The 19,563-nt window shown below is 43.3% G+C and overlaps 1 protein-coding gene across 1 annotated transcript in view; it reads right to left on the bottom strand.

Moving 5' to 3' along the window:
- Positions 1–19,563, bottom strand: part of LOC121584399 (serine-rich coiled-coil domain-containing protein 1-like) — a 139,945-nt gene that overhangs the window by 108,473 nt on the left and 11,909 nt on the right. The window contains exons 4-6 of the mRNA XM_041900237.2: positions 18,631–18,824; positions 7,005–7,095; positions 4,498–4,711 (exon numbers count right to left, since the gene is read on the bottom strand). Of these exons, the coding sequence (XP_041756171.2) occupies positions 4,498–4,711; positions 7,005–7,095; positions 18,631–18,824 (499 nt within the window). The remainder of the gene's footprint in view (positions 1–4,497; positions 4,712–7,004; positions 7,096–18,630; positions 18,825–19,563) is intronic.

The following is a 19,563-nucleotide window of genomic DNA, read 5'->3' as shown; positions in this document are numbered from 1 at the left end:
AGTGGTATAGATGTAGTGAGGGCTGTAGTCAGTGATATAGATGTAGTGAGGGCTGTAGTTAGTGGTACAGATGTAGTGAGAGCTGTAGTTAGTGGTATAGATGTAGTGAGAGCTGTAGTCAGTGGTATAGATGTAGTGAGAGCTGTAGTCAGTGGTATAGATGTAGTGAGGGCCGTAGTCTGTGGTATAGATGTAGTGAGAGCTGTAGTCAGTGGTATAGATGTAGTGAGAGCTGTAGTCAGTGATATAGATGTAGTGAGAGCTGTAGTCAGTGGTATAGATGTAGTGAGAGCTGTAGTCAGTGGTATAGATGTAGTCAGTGATATATATGTAGTGAGAGCTGTAGTCAGTGATATAGATGTAGTGAGAGCTGTAGTTAGTGGTACAGATGAAGTGAGAGCTGTAGTCAGTGATATAGATGTAGTGAGAGCTGTAGTCAGTGGTATAGATGTAGTGAGGGCTGTAGTCAGTGGTATAGATGTAGTGAGAGCTGTAGTCAGTGGTATAGATGTAGTGAGAGCTGTAGTCAGTGGTATAGATGTAGTGAGAGCTGTAGTCAGTGGTATAGATGTAGTCAGTGGTATAGATGTAGTGAGGGCTGTAGTCAGTGATATAGATGTAGTGAGAGCTGTAGTCAGTGGTATAGATGTAGTGAGAGCTGTAGTCAGTGGTATAGATGTAGTGAGAGCTGTAGTCAGTGGTATAGATGTAGTCAGTGGTATAGATGTAGTGAGGGCTGTAGTCAGTGATATAGATGTAGTGAGAGCTGTAGTTAGTGGTATAGATGTAGTGAGAGCTGTAGTCAGTGGTAGAGATGTAGTGAGGGCTGTAGTCAGTGATATAGAGGTAGTGAGAGCTGTAGTCAGTGGTATAGATGTAGTGAGGGCTGTAGTCAGTGGTATAGATGTAGTGAGAGCTGTAGTCAGTGGTATAGATGTAGTGAGAGCTGTAGTCAGTGGTATAGATGTAGTCAGTGGTATAGATGTAGTGAGGGCTGTAGTCAGTGATATAGATGTAGTGAGAGCTGTAGTTAGTGGTATAGATGTAGTGAGAGCTGTAGTTAGTGGTATAGATGTAGTGAGAGCTGTAGTTATTGGTATAGATGTAGTGAGAGCTGTAGTTATTGGTATAGATGTAGTGAGGGCTGTAGTCAGTGGTATAGATGTAGTGAGGGCTGTAGTTAGTGGTATAGATGTAGTGAGAGCTGTAGTCAGTGGTATAGATGTAGTGAGAGCTGTAGTCAGTGGTATAGATGTAGTGAGAGCTGTAGTTAGTGGTACAGATGAAGTGAGAGCTATAGTCAGTGATATAGATGTAGTGAGAGCTGTAGTCAGTGGTATAGATGTAGTGAGGGCTGTAGTCAGTGGTATATATGTAGTGAGAGCTGTAGTCAGTGGTATAGATGAAGTGAGAGCTGTAGTCAGTGATATAGATGTAGTGAGGGCTGTAGTCAGTGGTATAGATGTAGTGAGAGCTGTAGTTAGTGGTACAGATGAAGTGAGAGCTATAGTCAGTGATATAGATGTAGTGAGAGCTGTAGTCAGTGGTATAGATGTAGTGAGGGCTGTAGTCAGTAGTATATATGTAGTGAGAGCTGTAGTCAGTGGTATAGATGAAGTGAGAGCTGTAGTCAGTGGTATAGATGTAGTGAGAGCTGTAGTCAGTGGTATAGATGTAGTGAGGGCTGTAGTTAGTGGTATAGATGTAGTGAGAGCTGTAGTCAGTGGTATAGATGTAGTGAGAGCTGTAGTCAGTGGTATAGATGTAGTGAGAGCTGTAGTTAGTGGTATAGATGAAGTGAGAGCTATAGTCAGTGATATAGATGTAGTGAGAGCTGTAGTCAGTGGTATAGATGTAGTGAGGGCTGTAGTCAGTGGTATAGATGAAGTGAGAGCTGTAGTCAGTGATATAGATGTAGTGAGAGCTGTAGTCAGTGGTATAGATGTAGTGAGGGCTGTAGTCAGTGATATAGATGTAGTGAGAGCTGTAGTTAGTGGTATAGATGTAGTGAGGGCTGTAGTCAGTAGTATAGATGTAGTGAGGGCTGTAGTCAGTGGTATAGATGTAGTGAGGGCTGTAGTCAGTGGTATAGATGTAGTGAGAGCTGTAGTCAGTGGTATAGATGTAGTGAGAGCTGTAGTCAGTGGTATAGATGTAGTGAGGGCTGTAGTTAGTGGTATAGATGTAGTGAGAGCTGTAGTCAGTGGTATATATGTAGTGAGGGCTGTAGTCAGTGGTATAGATGTAGTGAGAGCTGTAGTCAGTGGTATAGATGTAGTGAGAGCTGTAGTCAGTGATATAGATGTAGTGAGAGCTGTAGTCAGTGGTATAGATGTAGTGAGGGCTGTAGTCAGTGGTATAGATGTAGTGAGGGCTGTAGTCAGTGGTATAGATGTAGTGAGAGCTGTAGTCTGTGGTATAGATGTAGTGAGAACTGTAGTCAGTGGTATAGATGTAGTGAGAACTGTAGTCAGTGGTATAGATGTAGTGAGAGCTGTAGTCTGTGGTATAGATGTAGTGAGAGCTGTAGTTATTGGTATAGATGTAGTGAGAGCTGTAGTCAGTGGTATAGATGTAGTGAGAGCTGTAGTCAGTGGTATAGATGTAGTGAGAACTGTAGTCAGTGGTATAGATGTAGTGAGGGCTGTAGTCAGTGGTATAGATGTAGTGAGAGCTGTAGTTAGTGGTATAGATGTAGTGAGGGCTGTAGTCAGTGATATAGATGTAGTGAGAGCTGTAGTCAGTGGTATAGATGTAGTGAGAGCTGTAGTCAGTGGTATAGATGTAGTGAGAGCTGTAGTCAGTGGTATAGATGTAGTGAGAGCTGTAGTCAGTGGTATAGATGTAGTGAGAACTGTAGTTAGTGGTATAGATGTAGTGAGAGCTGTAGTCAGTGGTATAGATGTAGTGAGAACTGTAGTCAGTGGTATACAGTACCAGTCAAAAGTTTGGAAGCACCTACTCATTCTAGGCTTTTTCATTATTTTCACTATTTTCTACATTGTAGAATAATAGTGAAGACATCAAAACTATGAAATAACACATGGAATCATGTAGTAACCAAATAAGTGTTAAACAAATCAAAATTATATTTTATATTTGAGATTCTTCAAAGTAGCCACCCTTTACCTTGATGGCAGCTTTGCACACTTTTTGCATTCACTCAACCAGCTTCATGAGGTAGTCACCTGAAATGCATTTCAATTAACAGGTGTGCCTTCTTAAAAGTTAATTTGTGGAATTTCTTTCCTTCTTAATGCGTTTGAGCCGATCAGTTGTGTTGTGGCAAGGTAGGGGTGTTATACAGAAGATAGCCCTATTTGGTAAAAGACCAAGTCAATATTATGACAAGAACAGCTCAAATAAGCCAAGAGAAACGACAGTCCCTCATTACTTTAAGACATGAAGGTCAGTCAATACGGAAAGTTTCTTCAAGTGCAGTCGCAAATGCCATCAAGCACTACGATGAAACTGGCTCTCATGAGGACCGCCACAGGAAAGGAAGACCCAGAGTTACCTCTGCTGCAGAGGATAAGTTCATTAGAGTTAACTGCACCTCAAATTGAAGCCCAAATAAATGTGCAGCCCAAATAAATGCTTCATAGAGTTCAAGTAACAGACACATCTCAACATCAACTGTTCAGAGGAGACTGTGTGAATCAGGCCTTCATGGTCAAATTGCTACAAAGAAACCACTACTAAAGGACACCAATAAGAAGAAGAGACTTGCTTGGGCCAAGAAACACGAGCAATGGACATTAGACCGGTGGAAATCTGTCCTTTGGTCTGATGAGTCCAAATGTGAGATCTGTGGTTCCAACCGCCGTGTCTTTGTGAGACGCAGAGTAGGTGTGATGGTGATGCTTTGCTGGTGACACTGTCTGTGATTTATTTAGAATTCAAGGCACACTTAACCAGCATGGCTACCACAGCATTCTGCAGCGATACGCCATCCCATCTGGTTTGCGCTTAGCAGGACTATCATTTGTTTTCCAAAACAAACCTCCAGGCTGTATAAGGGCTATTTGACCAAGGAGAGTGATGGAGTGCTGCATCAGATGGCCTGGCCTCCATAATCACCCGACCTCAACCCAATTGAGATGGTTCGGGATGAGTTGGGCCGCAGAGTGAAGGAAAAGCAGCCAGCAACTGCTCAGCATATGTGGGAACTCCTTCAAGACTGTTGGAAAAGCATTCCTCATGAAGCTGGTTGAGAGAATGCCAAGAGTGTGCAAAGCTGTCATCAAGGCAAAGGGTGGCTACTTTGAAGAATATAAAATATATTTTGATTTGTTTAACACTTTTTTGGTTACTACATGATTCCATGTGTTATTTCATAGTTTTGATGTCTTCACTATTATTCTACAATGTAGAAAACAGTAAAAATAAAGAAAAACCCTTGAATAAGTAGGTGTGTCCAAACTTTTGACTGGTACTGTAGATGTAGTGAGGGCTGTAGTGAGGTGGTATAGATGTAGATGCAGGGCTCTCTCTCACCTGTGGGTGGTGGTGGTGGCGTCTCTGGGCTCCCTGCCAGGGATCCCGTCTCCAGAGCGCTCCCTGCCAGGGATCCCGTCTCCAGAGGGCTCCCGGCCAGGGATCCCGTCTCCAGAGGGCTCCCGGCCAGGGATCCCGTCTCCAGAGGGCTCAATGGGGGAGTGCAGCTGGTTCAGGAAGGAGGCCAGGGACTGGCTGGAGTCCTCTCTGGATACTACACACACACACAGAAATGCAGTAGCATTCAGTCAACATTATGTGAGGCAATAGGTTTGGTTTTACAGAGTTGACATGTTTAGAATAGCCAACCCTGGATAATATACTATACCGAGTGCCATTATTGAAAAACGAACACTGCACTGAGATAACTAATCTTTCCATTCTATTCACTGGATGCTGCTCAGAGTAAAATACACAATGGCATCTCCGTTAAAGTCTCATTAATGCAGAGAGACGACTAAGAAAACTGTTTTGACAACCAGAAATAACCAGATCTTTAAAAAGGGATGTGGATGGCTCAGTTTCAAGGTAAAACGGAGTGTGTCTCTGCCCTGCAGCCCATAAATTGCTGTGAAACTGCCTGGTTTTTAATAATAAAAATGCCAAGGGGCCACCTGAGAGATAAAATAGGAGCATCTGTGTGTTCGTGTGTCTGTGTGTCTGTACTCAGGCATGTGTGTGTGCGTGCCTTCATTTGAGTTGGGGTGAGATTTCCCACTTCCTTCTCCTCCTCAGTAAACCACCTTATGACTTCGCTTTAAGTGTGTGATTTATCAAATCTTTGCAAGGATTTCATGGCAGTCTGTGAACCACTTAGTATATAAAAAAATGACTTAGCATGCAAAATAGTTTTCTGCATGTATTAATGATGACACCCCTGGGAGGCTCCCTGTCTAGAGGCTTTGCCCTCAATACGTGTTTATGTGTACTTCGGCGTGATCTGATGCAACCTCTCCAAAAATAGTGGGGGCGTTAAGTGAATTAAGATTGAAGGTAATTCTCCAAGCATGCGTAGATGTTGCATGCCTAGAGATATGGAAGTCTTGTGGAATGGACTCAGACCTCCCGTTAGATAAGCAATGAAGGTCTACAGAAGCCTCAACAGCACCCTCTAGAGTAGCACCATGGTGTAACCGGAGGGCAGCTATTTTCTGTCCTCCTCTGGGTACATTGACTTCAATACAAAACCTAGGAGGCTCATGGTTCTCACCCCTTCCATAGACATACACAGTAATTATGAAGATTTCAGGAGGACGTCCTCGAACCCATCAGAGCTCTTGCAGTATGAACTAACATTTTGTCCATCCACGCAAAGGATCAGAGAATGAATCTAGTACTGAAAGGATAAGTAGGCAGGGCAAACCTGTTTTGGTGATTTCTGGTATATCATCAAAATAAATCAAGCACAGCACGTTTTTGGACTCATTCAGCAGTTTTTACCTGATTAAGTACAATAGCATTGGAAATTAACGTTGAAAGTTGAATTTATATTCCTAAAATTCTCATCATAAGAAACAAGATTCTATCTGTCCCATTATGGGGTCTGTGAGCACATGGGCAGTGCCATTGAGACAGATACAACGTTGCGATCTCTATGCGACAACGGGGAAAAGAATGAGGAAGAGGATAGAATCTCATTTCTTATGATGATCAGTGATTGTCAGCCACCTGAGCCACCACCTGTTCACCCCGCTACCATCTAGAAGGCGGAGACAGTACAGGTGCATCAATGCTGGGACAGAGAGACTGCTAATCAGCGAAATTTAACACATTTATAAAATATGAATTACTATGTATAGATTTGTAAGACTATAAATGACCAACCACACAGTTTTGGAGTAGTTAGAAGGTCTATTCCCCTGTTTTTGAGAGGAGCTGGCTACTGTACCGGGAGACATCCAATAATTGCGCTAAGCTAACGATATGCTAACTTCAATCATCTCCAAACTGCATGCAGAGACAAAAAAAATGGTCTCCATGAGTTTGTCTGACTCTGAATAAGTAGATATACAATCTAAATCTTTAAATCTCGCAGTATCCCTTTAAGATGCATCTATTTCTGATGCTACATGTTATGAGAATATCAAGCTATCTGAACTGGCTTTTAAAAAAATTAACAATTTCCAGTGCCCTAGCAAGTGTCTTTGGTCTAGTTAAAGTAAGCCTTTTCTAAACTTCCTAAATATCTGAGCAAACAAAGTTTATCCTGCTTAAACTTGGGTGTGTACCTGGATATACATGTAGAGGTCATGCTCAAATGTTGAGGGCCAAAGTTTCCCTGGATGGGTGGCTGACAGAGGAGCAGAGAGGCTGGGTGTCTCCCCAATGGAACCCTATTCCCTATATAGTGCACTACTTTTGACCAGAGTCAGATTGGCCCTGGTCAAAAGTAGTGCACTATGTAGGGAATAGGGTGCCATTCGGAATGAAGCCGGTGGCTTTGCTGGTGAATGAATGGGGAGTGTTTATACTGTGACGCTTTGCTGGTGAATGGGGAGTGTTTATACCGTGACGCTGGCGTTGGTCATCAGAGAGCTCCAGGTCCAACATCAGGTCATCCTCATCCAGCTCAGACGAACCCAGGTTGTTCAGTAGGTCCTGAGGACACAATACAGGAAACGTATGTATGACTCGGAGCGTTGGACAAAGCTGAACAACAAGCTTGATGCATGGCACTTGACTTTGGGAGTAGGGTCAGGAGTTATGGGCTATAACTAGGGCCCAGAGATGTTCCTTGTAAGGTGAGGAGGTGAGGAGGTGAGAAACAAACCTGCCACTATAGATATGAGACAAACAGAGATACAAGGTCACTCCGTTTGCATTGACATTTTGTATGTATTGTTAGGGTTCGTTCATGGCTGTGCTGGAAACATAAGGGGTCACCAAGGCAAAGGTTATGAAATACAATCTCTTAATCTCATAACAAATTATCTAATCCATTGAGAATGGGAAGCCATTGGCCCAGTAAACATTGATGAAATGTTCAAAGGCATCCATATTCTGAGTAGTGGTTGTGGAATCATGTTCATGCTCACCCCTTTTCCTTGTGTTTCAAAGGGATATGCTACCATCTTGTGGTGATACCCAGAAAAACAGTTACCCAGGTGGGTCTACTGGAGAAAAAGTATAGAAATGCTGAAGATATGACACTAGAGATGTCTTGGAGATAATGCATCTTTTCTAAGAGTTCCTGATAGACAAGGTAAAAGGTATGGTTAAAATAATAATGTGTTCATATAATTTGGAGGATATTGAGAGATAAATGTGATGCCGTTATCACCGGTGAATCATTCGATTCATGTAAAATGGATATGACTACCAACTAGCCAAAATGTCAGTGTAGTGTACCAAATTTACAGCAAAGTATGTGCATGATGTAATAGCATAGAAAACAGCATAACAATCTGGACTACATAAACTTTGTTTGAACATAACATTGTCACTGCCAGGTTCTGACTCACATTGATGTACTCAACTTTAAGGGGCGGTTTCCCTGACACAGATTAAAACTAGGCATGCTCAATAGAGGATCTCCATTACGAATTTCAGTCCAGGACTAGGCTTAATGTGTCCGGGAAACCGCCCCTAAATGTCAAGCTCAAGTCAAGCGTGCGAAATGGCAGAAATGTTCATACAGTGCATTCGGAAAGTATTTAGACCCCTTGACCTTTTCCACATTTTGTTACATTACAGCCTTATTATTAGTTTTTTTCCCTCATCAATCTACACATAATCCCCCATAATGACAAAGCAAAAACAGTTTTTTAGAAAATTTGGTAAATGTATAAAACATTTACAGTGGGGAAAAAAAGTATTTAGTCAGCCACCAATTGTGCAAGTTCTCCCACTTAAAAAGATGAGAGAGGCCTGTAATTTTCATCATAGGTACACGTCAACTATGACAGACAAAATGATTTTTTTTTCTCCAGAAAATCATATTGTAGGATTTTTAATGAATTTATTTGCAAATTATGGTGGAAAATAAGTATTTGGTCAATAACAAAAGTTTCTCAATACTTTGTTATATACCCTTTGTTGGCAATGACACAGGTCAAACGTTTTCTGTAAGTCTTCACAAGGTTTTCACACACTGTTGCTGGTATTTTGGCCCATTCCTCCATGCAGATCTCCTCTAGAGCCTTGATGTTTTGGGGCTGTCGCTGGGCAACACGGACTTTCAACTCCCTCCAAAGATTTTCTATGGGGTTGAGATCTGGAGACTGGCTAGGCCACTCCAGGACCTTGAAATGCTTCTTACGAAGCCACTCCTTCGTTGCCCGGGCGGTGTGTTTGGGATCATTGTCATGCTGAAAGACCCAGCCAGGTTTTCACTCAAAATCTCACGATACATGGCCCCATTCATTCTTTCCTTTACACGGATCAGTCGTCCTGGTCCCTTTGCAGAAAAACAGCCCCAAAGCATGATGTTTCCACCCCCATGCTTCACAGTAGGTATGGTGTTCTTTGGATGCAACTCAGCATTCTTTGTCCTCCAAACACGACGAGTTGAGTTTTTATCAAAAAGTTATATTTTGGTTTCATCTGACCATATGACATTCTCCCAATCCTCTTCTGGATCATCCAAATGCACTCTAGCAAACTTCAGACGGGCCTGGACATGTACTGGCTTAAGCAGGGTGCACTGCAGGATTTGAGTCCCTGGCGGCGTAGTGTGTTACTGATGGTAGGCTTTGTTACTTTGGTCCCAGCTCTCTGCAGGTCATTCACTAGGTCCCCCCGTATGGTTCTGGGATTTTTGCTCACCGTTCTTGTGATCATTTTGACCCCATGGGGTGAGATCTTGCATGGAGCCCCAGATCGTGGGAGATTATCAGTGGTCTTGAATGTCTTCCATTTCCTAATAATTGCTCCCACAGTTGATTTCTTCAAACCAAGCTGCTTACCTATTGCAGATTCAGTCTTCCCAGCCTGGTGCAGGTCTACAATTTTGTTTCTGGTTTCCTTTGACAGCTCTTTGGTCTTGGCCATAGTGGAGTTTGGAGTGTGACTGTTTGAGGTTGTGGACAGGTGTCTTTTATACTGATAACAAGTTCAAACAGGTGCCATTAATACAGGTAACGAGTGGAGGACAGAGGAGCCTCTTAAAGAAGAAGTTACAGGTCTGTGAGAGCTAGAAATCTTGCTTGTTTGTAGGTGACCAAATACTTATTTTCCACCATAATTTGCAAATTAATTCATAAAAAATCCTACAATGTGATTTTCTGGAAAAAAAATTCTCAATTTGTCTGTCATAGTTGACGTGTACCTATGATGAAAATTACAGGCCTCTCTCATCTTTTTAAGTGGGAGAACTTGCACAATTGATGGCTGACTAAATACTTTTTTTCCCCACTGTAAAAACTGAAATATCACATATACATAAGTATTCAGACCCTTTACTCAGTACTTTGTTGAAGAACCTTTGGCAGCGATTACAGCCTCGAGTCTTCTTGGGTATGACGCTACAACCTTGGCACACCTGTATTTGTGGAGTTTCTCCCATTCTTCTCTGCAGATCCTCTCAAGCTCTGTCAGGTTGGATGGGGAGCATCGCTGCACAGCTATTTTCAGGTCTCTCCAGAGATGTTCGATCGGGTTCAAGTCCGGACTCTGGCTGGGCCACTCAAGGAAATTCAGAGACTTGTCCCGAAGCCACTCCTGCGTTGTCTTGGCTGTGTGCTTAGGGTCGTTGTCCTGTCCTGCTTTCAAGGAGCGGGATTCTAACCCGGACGCTTATAAGAAATCCTGCTATGCCCTCCAACGAACCATCAAACAGGCAAAGAGTCAATACAGGACTAAGATTGAATCGTACTACACCGGCTCTGACGCTCGTCGGATGTGGCAGGGCTTGAAAACTATTACAGACTACAAAGGGAAGCACAGCCGCGAGCTGCCCAGTGACACAAGCCTACCAGACGAGCTAAACCACTTCTATGCTCGCTTCGAGGCAAGCAACACTGAAGCATGCATGAGAGCACCAGCTGTTCCGGATGACTATGTGATCACGCTCTCCGTAGCCGATGTGAGTAAGACTTTTAAGCAGGTCAACATTCAGGTCAACATTCAGACAGATTACCAGGACGTGTACTCTGAGCATGTGCTGACCAACTGGCAAGTGTATTCACTGACAGTCTGTAATACCAACATGTTTCAAGCAGAACACCATAGTCCCCGTGCCCAAGGACACTAAGATAACCTGCCTAAATGACTACCGACCCGTAGCACTGACATCTGTAGCCATGAAGTGCTTTGAAAGGCTGGTCATGGCTCATATCAACACCATTATCCCAGAAACCCTAGACCCACTCCAATTTGCATACCGCCCCAACAGATCCACAGATTATGCAATCTCTATTGCACTCCACACTGCCCTTTCCCACCTGGACAAGAGGAACACGTACGTGAGAATGCTATTAATTGACTACAGCTCAGCGTTCAACACCATAGTGCCCTCAAAGCTCATCACTAAGCTAAGGATCCTGGGACTAAACCCCTCCCTCTGCAACTGGATCCTGGACTTCCTGACGGGCCGTCCCCAGATGGTAAGGGTAGGCAACAACACATCTGCCACGCTGATCCTCAACACAGGGGCCCCTCAGGGGTGCGTGCTCAGTCCCCTCCTGTACTCGCTGTTCACCCATGATTGCATGGCCAGGCACGACTCCAACACCATAAATAAGTTTGCCGACGACACAACAGTGGTAGGCCTGATCACCGACAACGATGAGACAGCCTATAGGGAGGAGGTCAGAGACCTGGCCGTGTGGTGCCAGGATAACATCCTCTCCCTCAACGTGACCAAGACAAAGGAGATGATTGTGGACTACAGGAAAAAAAAAGAGGACTGAGCACGCCCCCATTCTCATCGACGGGGCTGTAGTGGAACAGGTTGAGAGCTTCAAGTTCCTTGGTGTCAAAATATCATGGTCCAAACACACCAAGACAGTCGTGAAGAGGGCACGACAAAGCCTATTCCCCCTCAGGAGACTGAAAAGATTTGGCATGGGTCCTTAGATCCTCAAAAAGTTATACAGCTGCACCATCGAGAGCATCCTGACTGGTTGCATCACCGCCTGGTATTGCAACTGCTCGGCCTCCGACCGCAAGACACTACAGAGGGTAGTGCGTACGGCCCAGTACATCACTGGGGCCAAGCTTCCTGCCATCCAGGACCTCTATACCAGGCGGTGTCAGAGGAAGGCCCTCAAAATTGTCAAAGACTCCAGCCACCCTAGTCATAGTCTGTTCTCTCTGCTACCGCACGGCAAGCGGTAGGTACCGGAGCACCAAGTCTAGGTCCAAAAGGCTTCTCAACAGCTTCTATCCCCAAGCCATAAGACTCCTGAACAGCTAATCATGGCTACCCGGACTACTTGCACTGCCCCCCCCCACCCCCCCACCCCCCACCCACCCCCCACCCCCACCCCATCCTTTTTACGCTGCTGCTACTCTGTTAATTATTTATGCATAGTCACTTTAACTCTACCCACATGTACATATTACTTCAACTACCTCAACTAGCCGGTGCCCCCGCACATTGACTCTGCAGCGGTACCCCCCTGTATATAGCCTCCCTACTGTTATTTTATTTTACTTCTGCTTTTTTTTTTCTCAACACATTTTTGTTGTTGTTGTTTTATTTTACTTTTTTATTAAAAAATAAATACATTGTTGGTTAAGGGCTGTAAGTAAGCATTTCATTTTATTTTAACCTTCGCCCCAGTCTGAGGTCCTGAGCGCTCTGGAGCAGGTTTTCATTAAGGATCTCTCTGTACTTTGCACCGGTCATCTTTCACTCGATCCTGACAAGTCTCCCAGTCCCTGCCGCTGAAAAACATCCCCACAGCATGATGCTGCCACCACCAAGCTTCACCGTAGGGATGGTGCCAGGTTTCATCCAGACGTGACGCTTGGCCCCCGATTGCTCAGTTTAGCCGGGCGGCCAGCTCTAGGAAGAGTCTTGGTGGTTCCAAACTTCTTCCATTGAAGAATGATGGTGGCCACTGTGTTCTTGGGGACCTTCAATGCTGCAGAAATGTTTTGGTATCCTTCCCCAGATCTGTGCCTTGACACAATCCTGTCTCGGAGCTCTACGGACAATTCCTTCGACCTCATGGCTTGGTTTTTTCTCTGACATGCACTGTCAACTGTGGGGCCTTATATAGAGGTGTGTGCCTTTCCAAATCATGTCCAATCAATTGAATTCACCACAGGTGCTCCAATCAAGTTGTAGAAACATCACAAGGATGATAAATGTAAACAGGATGCACCTGAGCTCAATTTCTAGGGGTCTGAATACTTATGTAAATGTGACCAACCGGCACGATTCGGTCTTATGTAGCAAAATTTGAAATTGTGTTTTTTACACTGGATAAAAGTAGAGACTTAGAGCTAGAAAATGGTACAGTGGGGAGAACAAGTATATGATACACTGCCGATTTTGCAGGTTTTCCTACTTACAAAGCATGTAGAGGTCTGTAATTTTTATCATAGGTACACTTCAACTGTGAGAAACGGAATCTAAAACAAAAATCCAGAAAATCACATTGGTCTAAGGCACTGCATCTCAGTGCTAGCTGTGCCACTAGAGATCCTGGTTCGTATCCAGACTCTGTCGTAGCCGGCCGCGACCGGGAGACCCATGGGGCGGCGCACAATTAGCCAGCGTCGTCCAGGGTAGGGGAGGGAATGGCCGGCAGGGATGTAGCTCAGTTGGTAGAGCATGGCGTTTGCAACGCCAGGGTTGTGGGTTTGTTTCCCAGGGGGGGCCAGTATGAAAATGTATGCACTCACTTAACTGTAAGTAGCGTCTGCTAAATGACTTAAATGTAAATGTAAATGTATAATTTTTAAGTAATTAATTTGCATTTTATTGCATGACATAAGTATTTGATACATCAGAAAAGCAGAACTTAATATTTGGTACAGAAACCTGTTTGCAATTACAGAGATCATACGTTTCCTGTAGGTCTTGACCAGCTTTGCACACACTGCAGCAGGGATTTTGGCCCACTCCTCCATACAGACCTTCTCCAGATCCTTCAGGTTTCGGGGCTGTCGCTGGGCAATACAGACTTTCAGCTCCCTCCAAAGATTTTCTATTGGGTTCAGGTCTGGAGACTGGCTAGGCCACTCCAGGACCTTGAGATGCTTCTTACGGAGCCACTCCTTAGTTGCCCTGGCTGTGTGTTTCGGGTCGTTGTCATGCTGGAAGACCCAGCCATGACCCATCTTCAATGCTCTTACTGAGGGAAGGAGGTTGTTGGCCAAGATCTCGCGATACATGGCCCCATCCATCCTCCCCTCAATACGGTGCAGTCATCCTATCCCCTTTGCAGAAAAGCATCCCCAAAGAATTATGTTTCCACCTCCATGCTTCACGGTTGGGATGGTGTTCTTGGGGTTGTACTCATCCTCCTTCTTCCTCCAAACACGGCGAGTGGAGTTTAGACCAAAAAGCTCTATTTTTGTCTCATCAGACCACATGACCTTCTCCCATTCCTCCTCTGGATCATCCAGATGGTCATTGGCAAACTTCAGACGGGCCTGGACATGCGCTAGCTTGAGCAGGGGGACCTTGCGTGCGCTGCAGGATTTTAATCCATGACGGCGTAGTGTGTTACTAATGGTTTTCTATGAGACTGTGGTCCCAGCTCTCTTCAGGTCATTGACCAGGTCCTGCCGTGTAGTTCTGGGCTGATCCCTCACCTTCCTCATGATCATTGATGCCCCACGAGGTGAGATCTTGCATGGAGCCCCAGACCGAGGGTGATTGACCGTCATCTTGAACTTCTTCCATTTTCTAATAATTGCGCCAACAGTTGTTGCCTTCTCACCAAGCTGCTTGCTTATTGTTCCTGTAGCCCATCCCAGCCTTGTGCAGGTCTACAATTTTATCCCTGATGTCCTTACACAGCTCTCTGGTCTTGGCCATTGTGGAGAGGTTGGAGTCTGTTTGATTGAGTGTGTGGACAGGTGTCTTTTATACAGGTAACGAGTTCAAACAGGTGCAGTTAATACAGGTAATGAGTGGAGAACAGGAGGGCTTCTTAAAGAAAAACTAACAAGTCTGTGAGAGCCGGAATTCTTACTGGTTGGTAGGTGATCAAATACTTATGTCATGCAATAAAATGCAAATTAATTACTTAAAAATCATACAATGTGATTTTCTGGATTTTTGTTTTAGATTCCGTCTCTCACAGTTGAAGTGTACCTATGATAAAAATGACAGACCTCTACATGCTTTGAAAGTAGGAAAACCTGCAAAATCGGCAGTGTATCAAATACTTGTTCTCCCCACTGTACATCATTTGGAGCTAAACTAATCTGTTAATGTCACCCCCCAGCTATAGATGTGTATTAATACTGCTTCACTGTGCAAGCTCTGACCTTTTTCACCCTGCAATGATGTTTGAGTGAGTATCTTAAAGAGGCAATCTGCAGTTGCTACATTCATTTCTGGACTTATAAATTAATGACATGCACCCATTGATTCTTGCCTCACGAGCTTAGTTCAACTGTCGTACTCCATCAGAACCCAAAATATGCTTGTTTTTAAATGTAAACGAATACTGTATAGCCTCAAAAAACATGGTTAAAACTAGAATTTTGATGTCATGAATGGTCAGTCCTTGCATTCATAGCTCTGTCTATGAATTTGAAGGTGGTTACATTTCTTCAGCCCCATCCCTCAACCTTTTACCAAAACAGGGGCGGTGACCCAACTTTGTTATTGTTTCAACTACTGATTGGCGCTTTAACGCTAAATGGACATAAATAATGGTGGTTTGATAAAACAAGGATCAATTTCTTCACTGCCAATTTCTTCACTGTAGGTCTTCTTTTTCACCTAGAAAGGCTTTGGGTCAGTAAATTCAAGAGGATCAAGAAAATATTTTCAGTTGCAGAGGGTCCAGAAACCAGGGGTGTATTCATAGCAAAACTTTTTGCACAATAGCAGAACATTTTGAAACAGAAAAATTCCTGGTGAATACCCAGAGTTAAGGAGGGGAAATTCATATAACTTCCTTGTAGCCAATAATGGACTTGCTTTGTACCCAAATTATTAGTGTTAAAGGGACAATTCACTCAAATCAAATAAGTACTCAAATGTTTCCTTACCAGTCTACTACGGGCCAAGGGAGATTACAATTTAGGGCTGGGCCGATATATGATTAAATCGAATATCGTGATACTGTATTTGACACTGACGATATATCATGATGGTTAAGACTATACTCAATTTGAACTTTACAAATCCAAACCGTGCAGTTGTATCAGTTAGTAATATAGCCTATGTTGAAAATAAAGTCTAAATGTATTAACTAAGCCTTATTTTTTTGTCATACTAAGATTATTTAAAGCTGCAATATGTAACTTTTTGGGTGACCCAACCAAATTCATATAGAAATTGTAGTTATAGATCTGTCATTCTCATTGAAAGCAAGTCTAAGAAGCAGTACATCTGTTCTATGTGCGCTAGTTCTATGCTTCCCGTTCTTAAGTTTAGTTTTTGCGTCTTTTACTTTCGGTTTTGTACACCAGCTTCAAACAGCTGAAAATACAATATTTTTGGTTATGGAAAATATATTTCACAGCGGTTTAGATGGTACAATGATTCTCTACACTATACTTGCTTGTTTTGTCAGATAAACTGAAATTAGCCGAACTATTCGAATTTTAGCAACCAGGAAATGGCGGAGCGATCATAGTGCACTTTTAATGAGAATGTGACTATAATATCGTAAATAATTATTATATTTTGAATTATCTAGTCATTAACATCGCAAGTCATTAGTCCCTGTAGCTCAGTTGGTAGAGCATGGCGCTTGCAACGCCAGGGTTGTGGGTTCGTTTCCCACGGGGGGCCAGTATGAAAAAATGTGCACTCACTAACTGTAAGTCGCTCTGGATAAGAGCGTCTGCTAAATGACTAAAATGTAAATGTAAAACGACGTTATCGTGATATTTGGAATAGCATATCGTAGAAGAGGTCTGGCATAATATCACCCAACCCTATTACAATTCCAACATATTTTGTAATAAGGGTTGGTTAACTATTCCATGCTGTATGATAGTGTCTTTTTACTTGTTCCTTTAACAGCCACACGGTACTCTTAGCATGTCTTATGAAGTGGATGCATCATCTACTGTACCTTACTCAATTTCCATGGCAACAGCATTGACAAGTTTCTGCACTTGATTGTGTATCCTGAACCCACAGTAGAAGAGGGAGCAACCATATCCTGTTGGCTGTTGAGTGTATTTTAATTATGACACAGAGAAGGGGGGGGTATTTCACCAGTGTTCCCTTGTACTTGTCCCGCTAACATACTTTAGTCCGCCTCTGCATCATGCTCATGAAACCACGAGCCTACTCAACAGACGATGGAAAACACTTCAGCGTCTCACTGAAGCTTTGCTCGTCACAATGGAGTGCCTTCTGATATTCCCACAAAGTTGAAAAGGAGAGTGATTTGGTAATACACTCCTACGGCCATGCTCCCCGATTCCCCACTAGAGCACTTGGGGGAAACTTCAAACCAAGATTGGAGAGACTACCGCCACTTACATTTAATCAACCGCAGCTTTAGCCACACGTGCACGTATTACACATGTGCTTTCCCTTCTGAGTATGGAAGATGAGGGGTGTTTGCGTCACCTCGAAAACGAAATACATCTTAGTATAGTGCACTACAAAATGAGTACTTTCACTGCAGAAGTGTTTCCTGTTTATGCATGGATGTGGATTGGAGTGGCCAGAGAGGGAAGGAGGTGTGAGTAGTCCCTTGAGTAGGGACAGCCTGTTGCACTGATCTGCAACACAGTTAGTGAGAGGATTAGTCTGTTTAATTCAGGGCGGTGCTGTTATCCCTGTGTGAGAGTGTAATCCAGAAGAGGATGCGGCCATGGACTAAGCTATTTAGTCTGCAACACCAATGGGTAGCCGCTAGCACCGCGCCCATCTCCCCTGCTGTCCTGTCCTGCTGTCCTTTCTTGCTGTCCTGCTGTCCTGTCCTGCTGTCCTGCTGTCCTGTTCTGCTGTCCTATCCTGCTGTCCTGTCCTGCTGTCCTGTCCTGCTGTCCTGTCCTGCTGTCCTGTTCTGCTGTCCTGTCCTGCTGTCCTGTCATATGCTGTACTGTAAACACCTACCAAGCTCCCCTGCTGTGCTGTCCTTTCATGTACTGTAATATAGTGTATAGTGTAATATATAGTGTAGTGTATACAGTACCAGTCAAAAGTGTGGACACACCTACCTCATTCAAGGGTTTTTCTTAATTTTTACTATTTTCTACATTGTAGAATAATAGTGAAGACATCAAAACTATGAAATAACACATGTGGAATCATGTAGTAACCAAAAAAGTGTTAAACAAATCAAAATATATTTCACATTTGAGATTCTTCAAAGTAGCCACCCTTTGCTTTGATGACAGCTTTGCACACTCTTATTTCATAGTTTTGATGTCTTCACTATTATTCTACAATGTAAAAAATAGTAAAAATAAAGAAAAACCCTTGAATAAGTAGGTGTGTCCAAACTTTTGACTGGTACTGTATATTTATATGCTATTATCCAGAGCGACTTACATCAGTGCATACATTTTCATTTGGCTAGCCCTAGCAGGAATTGAAGCCACGACCCTGACGTTGCTAGCGCCAACCACTGTCCTGTAGCCCTACTGTACTGTAGTGTAGTGGAAGCACATACCAGGCTGTCCTGTCCTATACTTTATTGTAACTAGGGTTGAAGAGAGGGGATAATACTTTTTACGAGTAAACTACCAACATTTGGTAACTTTAAAGGTTTTTTAGGAATTTTATAGAATTACATCTAGTGGCCTTTTTGGGTACTTCAGATGATCACAGGTGTCTAATTATCTCTGGCCCCCTGTGTGGCCTCATAACATGTAAAATATATCAAATAATCTAATAAAATGATTCTTTAAAAAATAAAAAATTAATGTCAAAGCTGTCAAACATGATCTTATGTTATTGAGGTATAAATGACCCAAGTTACCATTGATCGCCATAGAAAGATTCTGCTTACTTTGGTAAATTAGCGGTAGTTTTGCAACCCTAATTGTAACCCTACTGTACTGAACTATAACTGTAGTGACGTAAACACCTACCAGGCTGCCCAGCTTGGAGGAGGATGAGTTGTTCCTCTTTCTGAGCAGGGTGTTACCCTCGGTGGCGCAGTGGGGATCTCTGAGGTTGAGGTGGAGCCCCCGCGGCACCCCGGCCCCTTCCGAGGAGGAGCGGAGCCGGCGCTCCCTGCGCATCACTTCGTGGTAGGGGCTGGCGCTGCTGCTGCACATGGACACTGGAGGGCAGAGCACAAGACTGACGTGGAGACAGGGAGCTAGGCAAAACAAGTAGACAGACTGTCCTATGAGACACAGACAAACACAAAAAACACAGGACTAGCCTACATGTTGGGGAAAAACTTAAAAACAAGAAAATAATCGATTGGCTATCGCAAGCCTGGAAACGATCCAGTATTTTGAAACAACAGCTTCACTGATTTCAAGGAGCCAAATGATTTTAAGTAATCTTTACACGAATGTGAAGGCATTTATTTTCAATATAGTGATGAAATAAGGTTACTTTTACTAATTGACTGAATTTGGGTTAGATCTACATTATCACTGAGCACATTATTTAGGTGTAAGTATAACTACTTACGTGTTATCAGCAATACAAAGTAGCAATGTTCCCTCTAATTATTTCGGCACTGAGCAAATTTCAGGTCTGCTTAGCGCAACTTTTAATATTGAAAATTCTGTGCAACTTCTGGAGCGCGTTTACTGTGAACACTGAGGCTGTACCCGCTTTAACTTACAGTTTTAACAGTGGCCAAGTAGCCTACTGTGGCTATTTGATCATAGTGTAGGCCTACCAGAGTGGCCTATCATCAAAAACAATGGAGAAAATGCATCCCATAACATTTTAACATGGAAATAGCTGTTATATCATTCAGCCTACAGTAGCAGCCAATGTGTGGTGTTCAATGTAGGCCTACATTCCATGAGACCTTTGAATAAAACAGGTAGGGATTGACA

Source organism: Coregonus clupeaformis, chromosome 16 (assembly GCF_020615455.1).
Source record: "Coregonus clupeaformis isolate EN_2021a chromosome 16, ASM2061545v1, whole genome shotgun sequence".
Taxonomy (NCBI): domain Eukaryota; kingdom Metazoa; phylum Chordata; class Actinopteri; order Salmoniformes; family Salmonidae; genus Coregonus; species Coregonus clupeaformis.
This window is presented reverse-complemented; position numbering and strand designations above follow the sequence as displayed.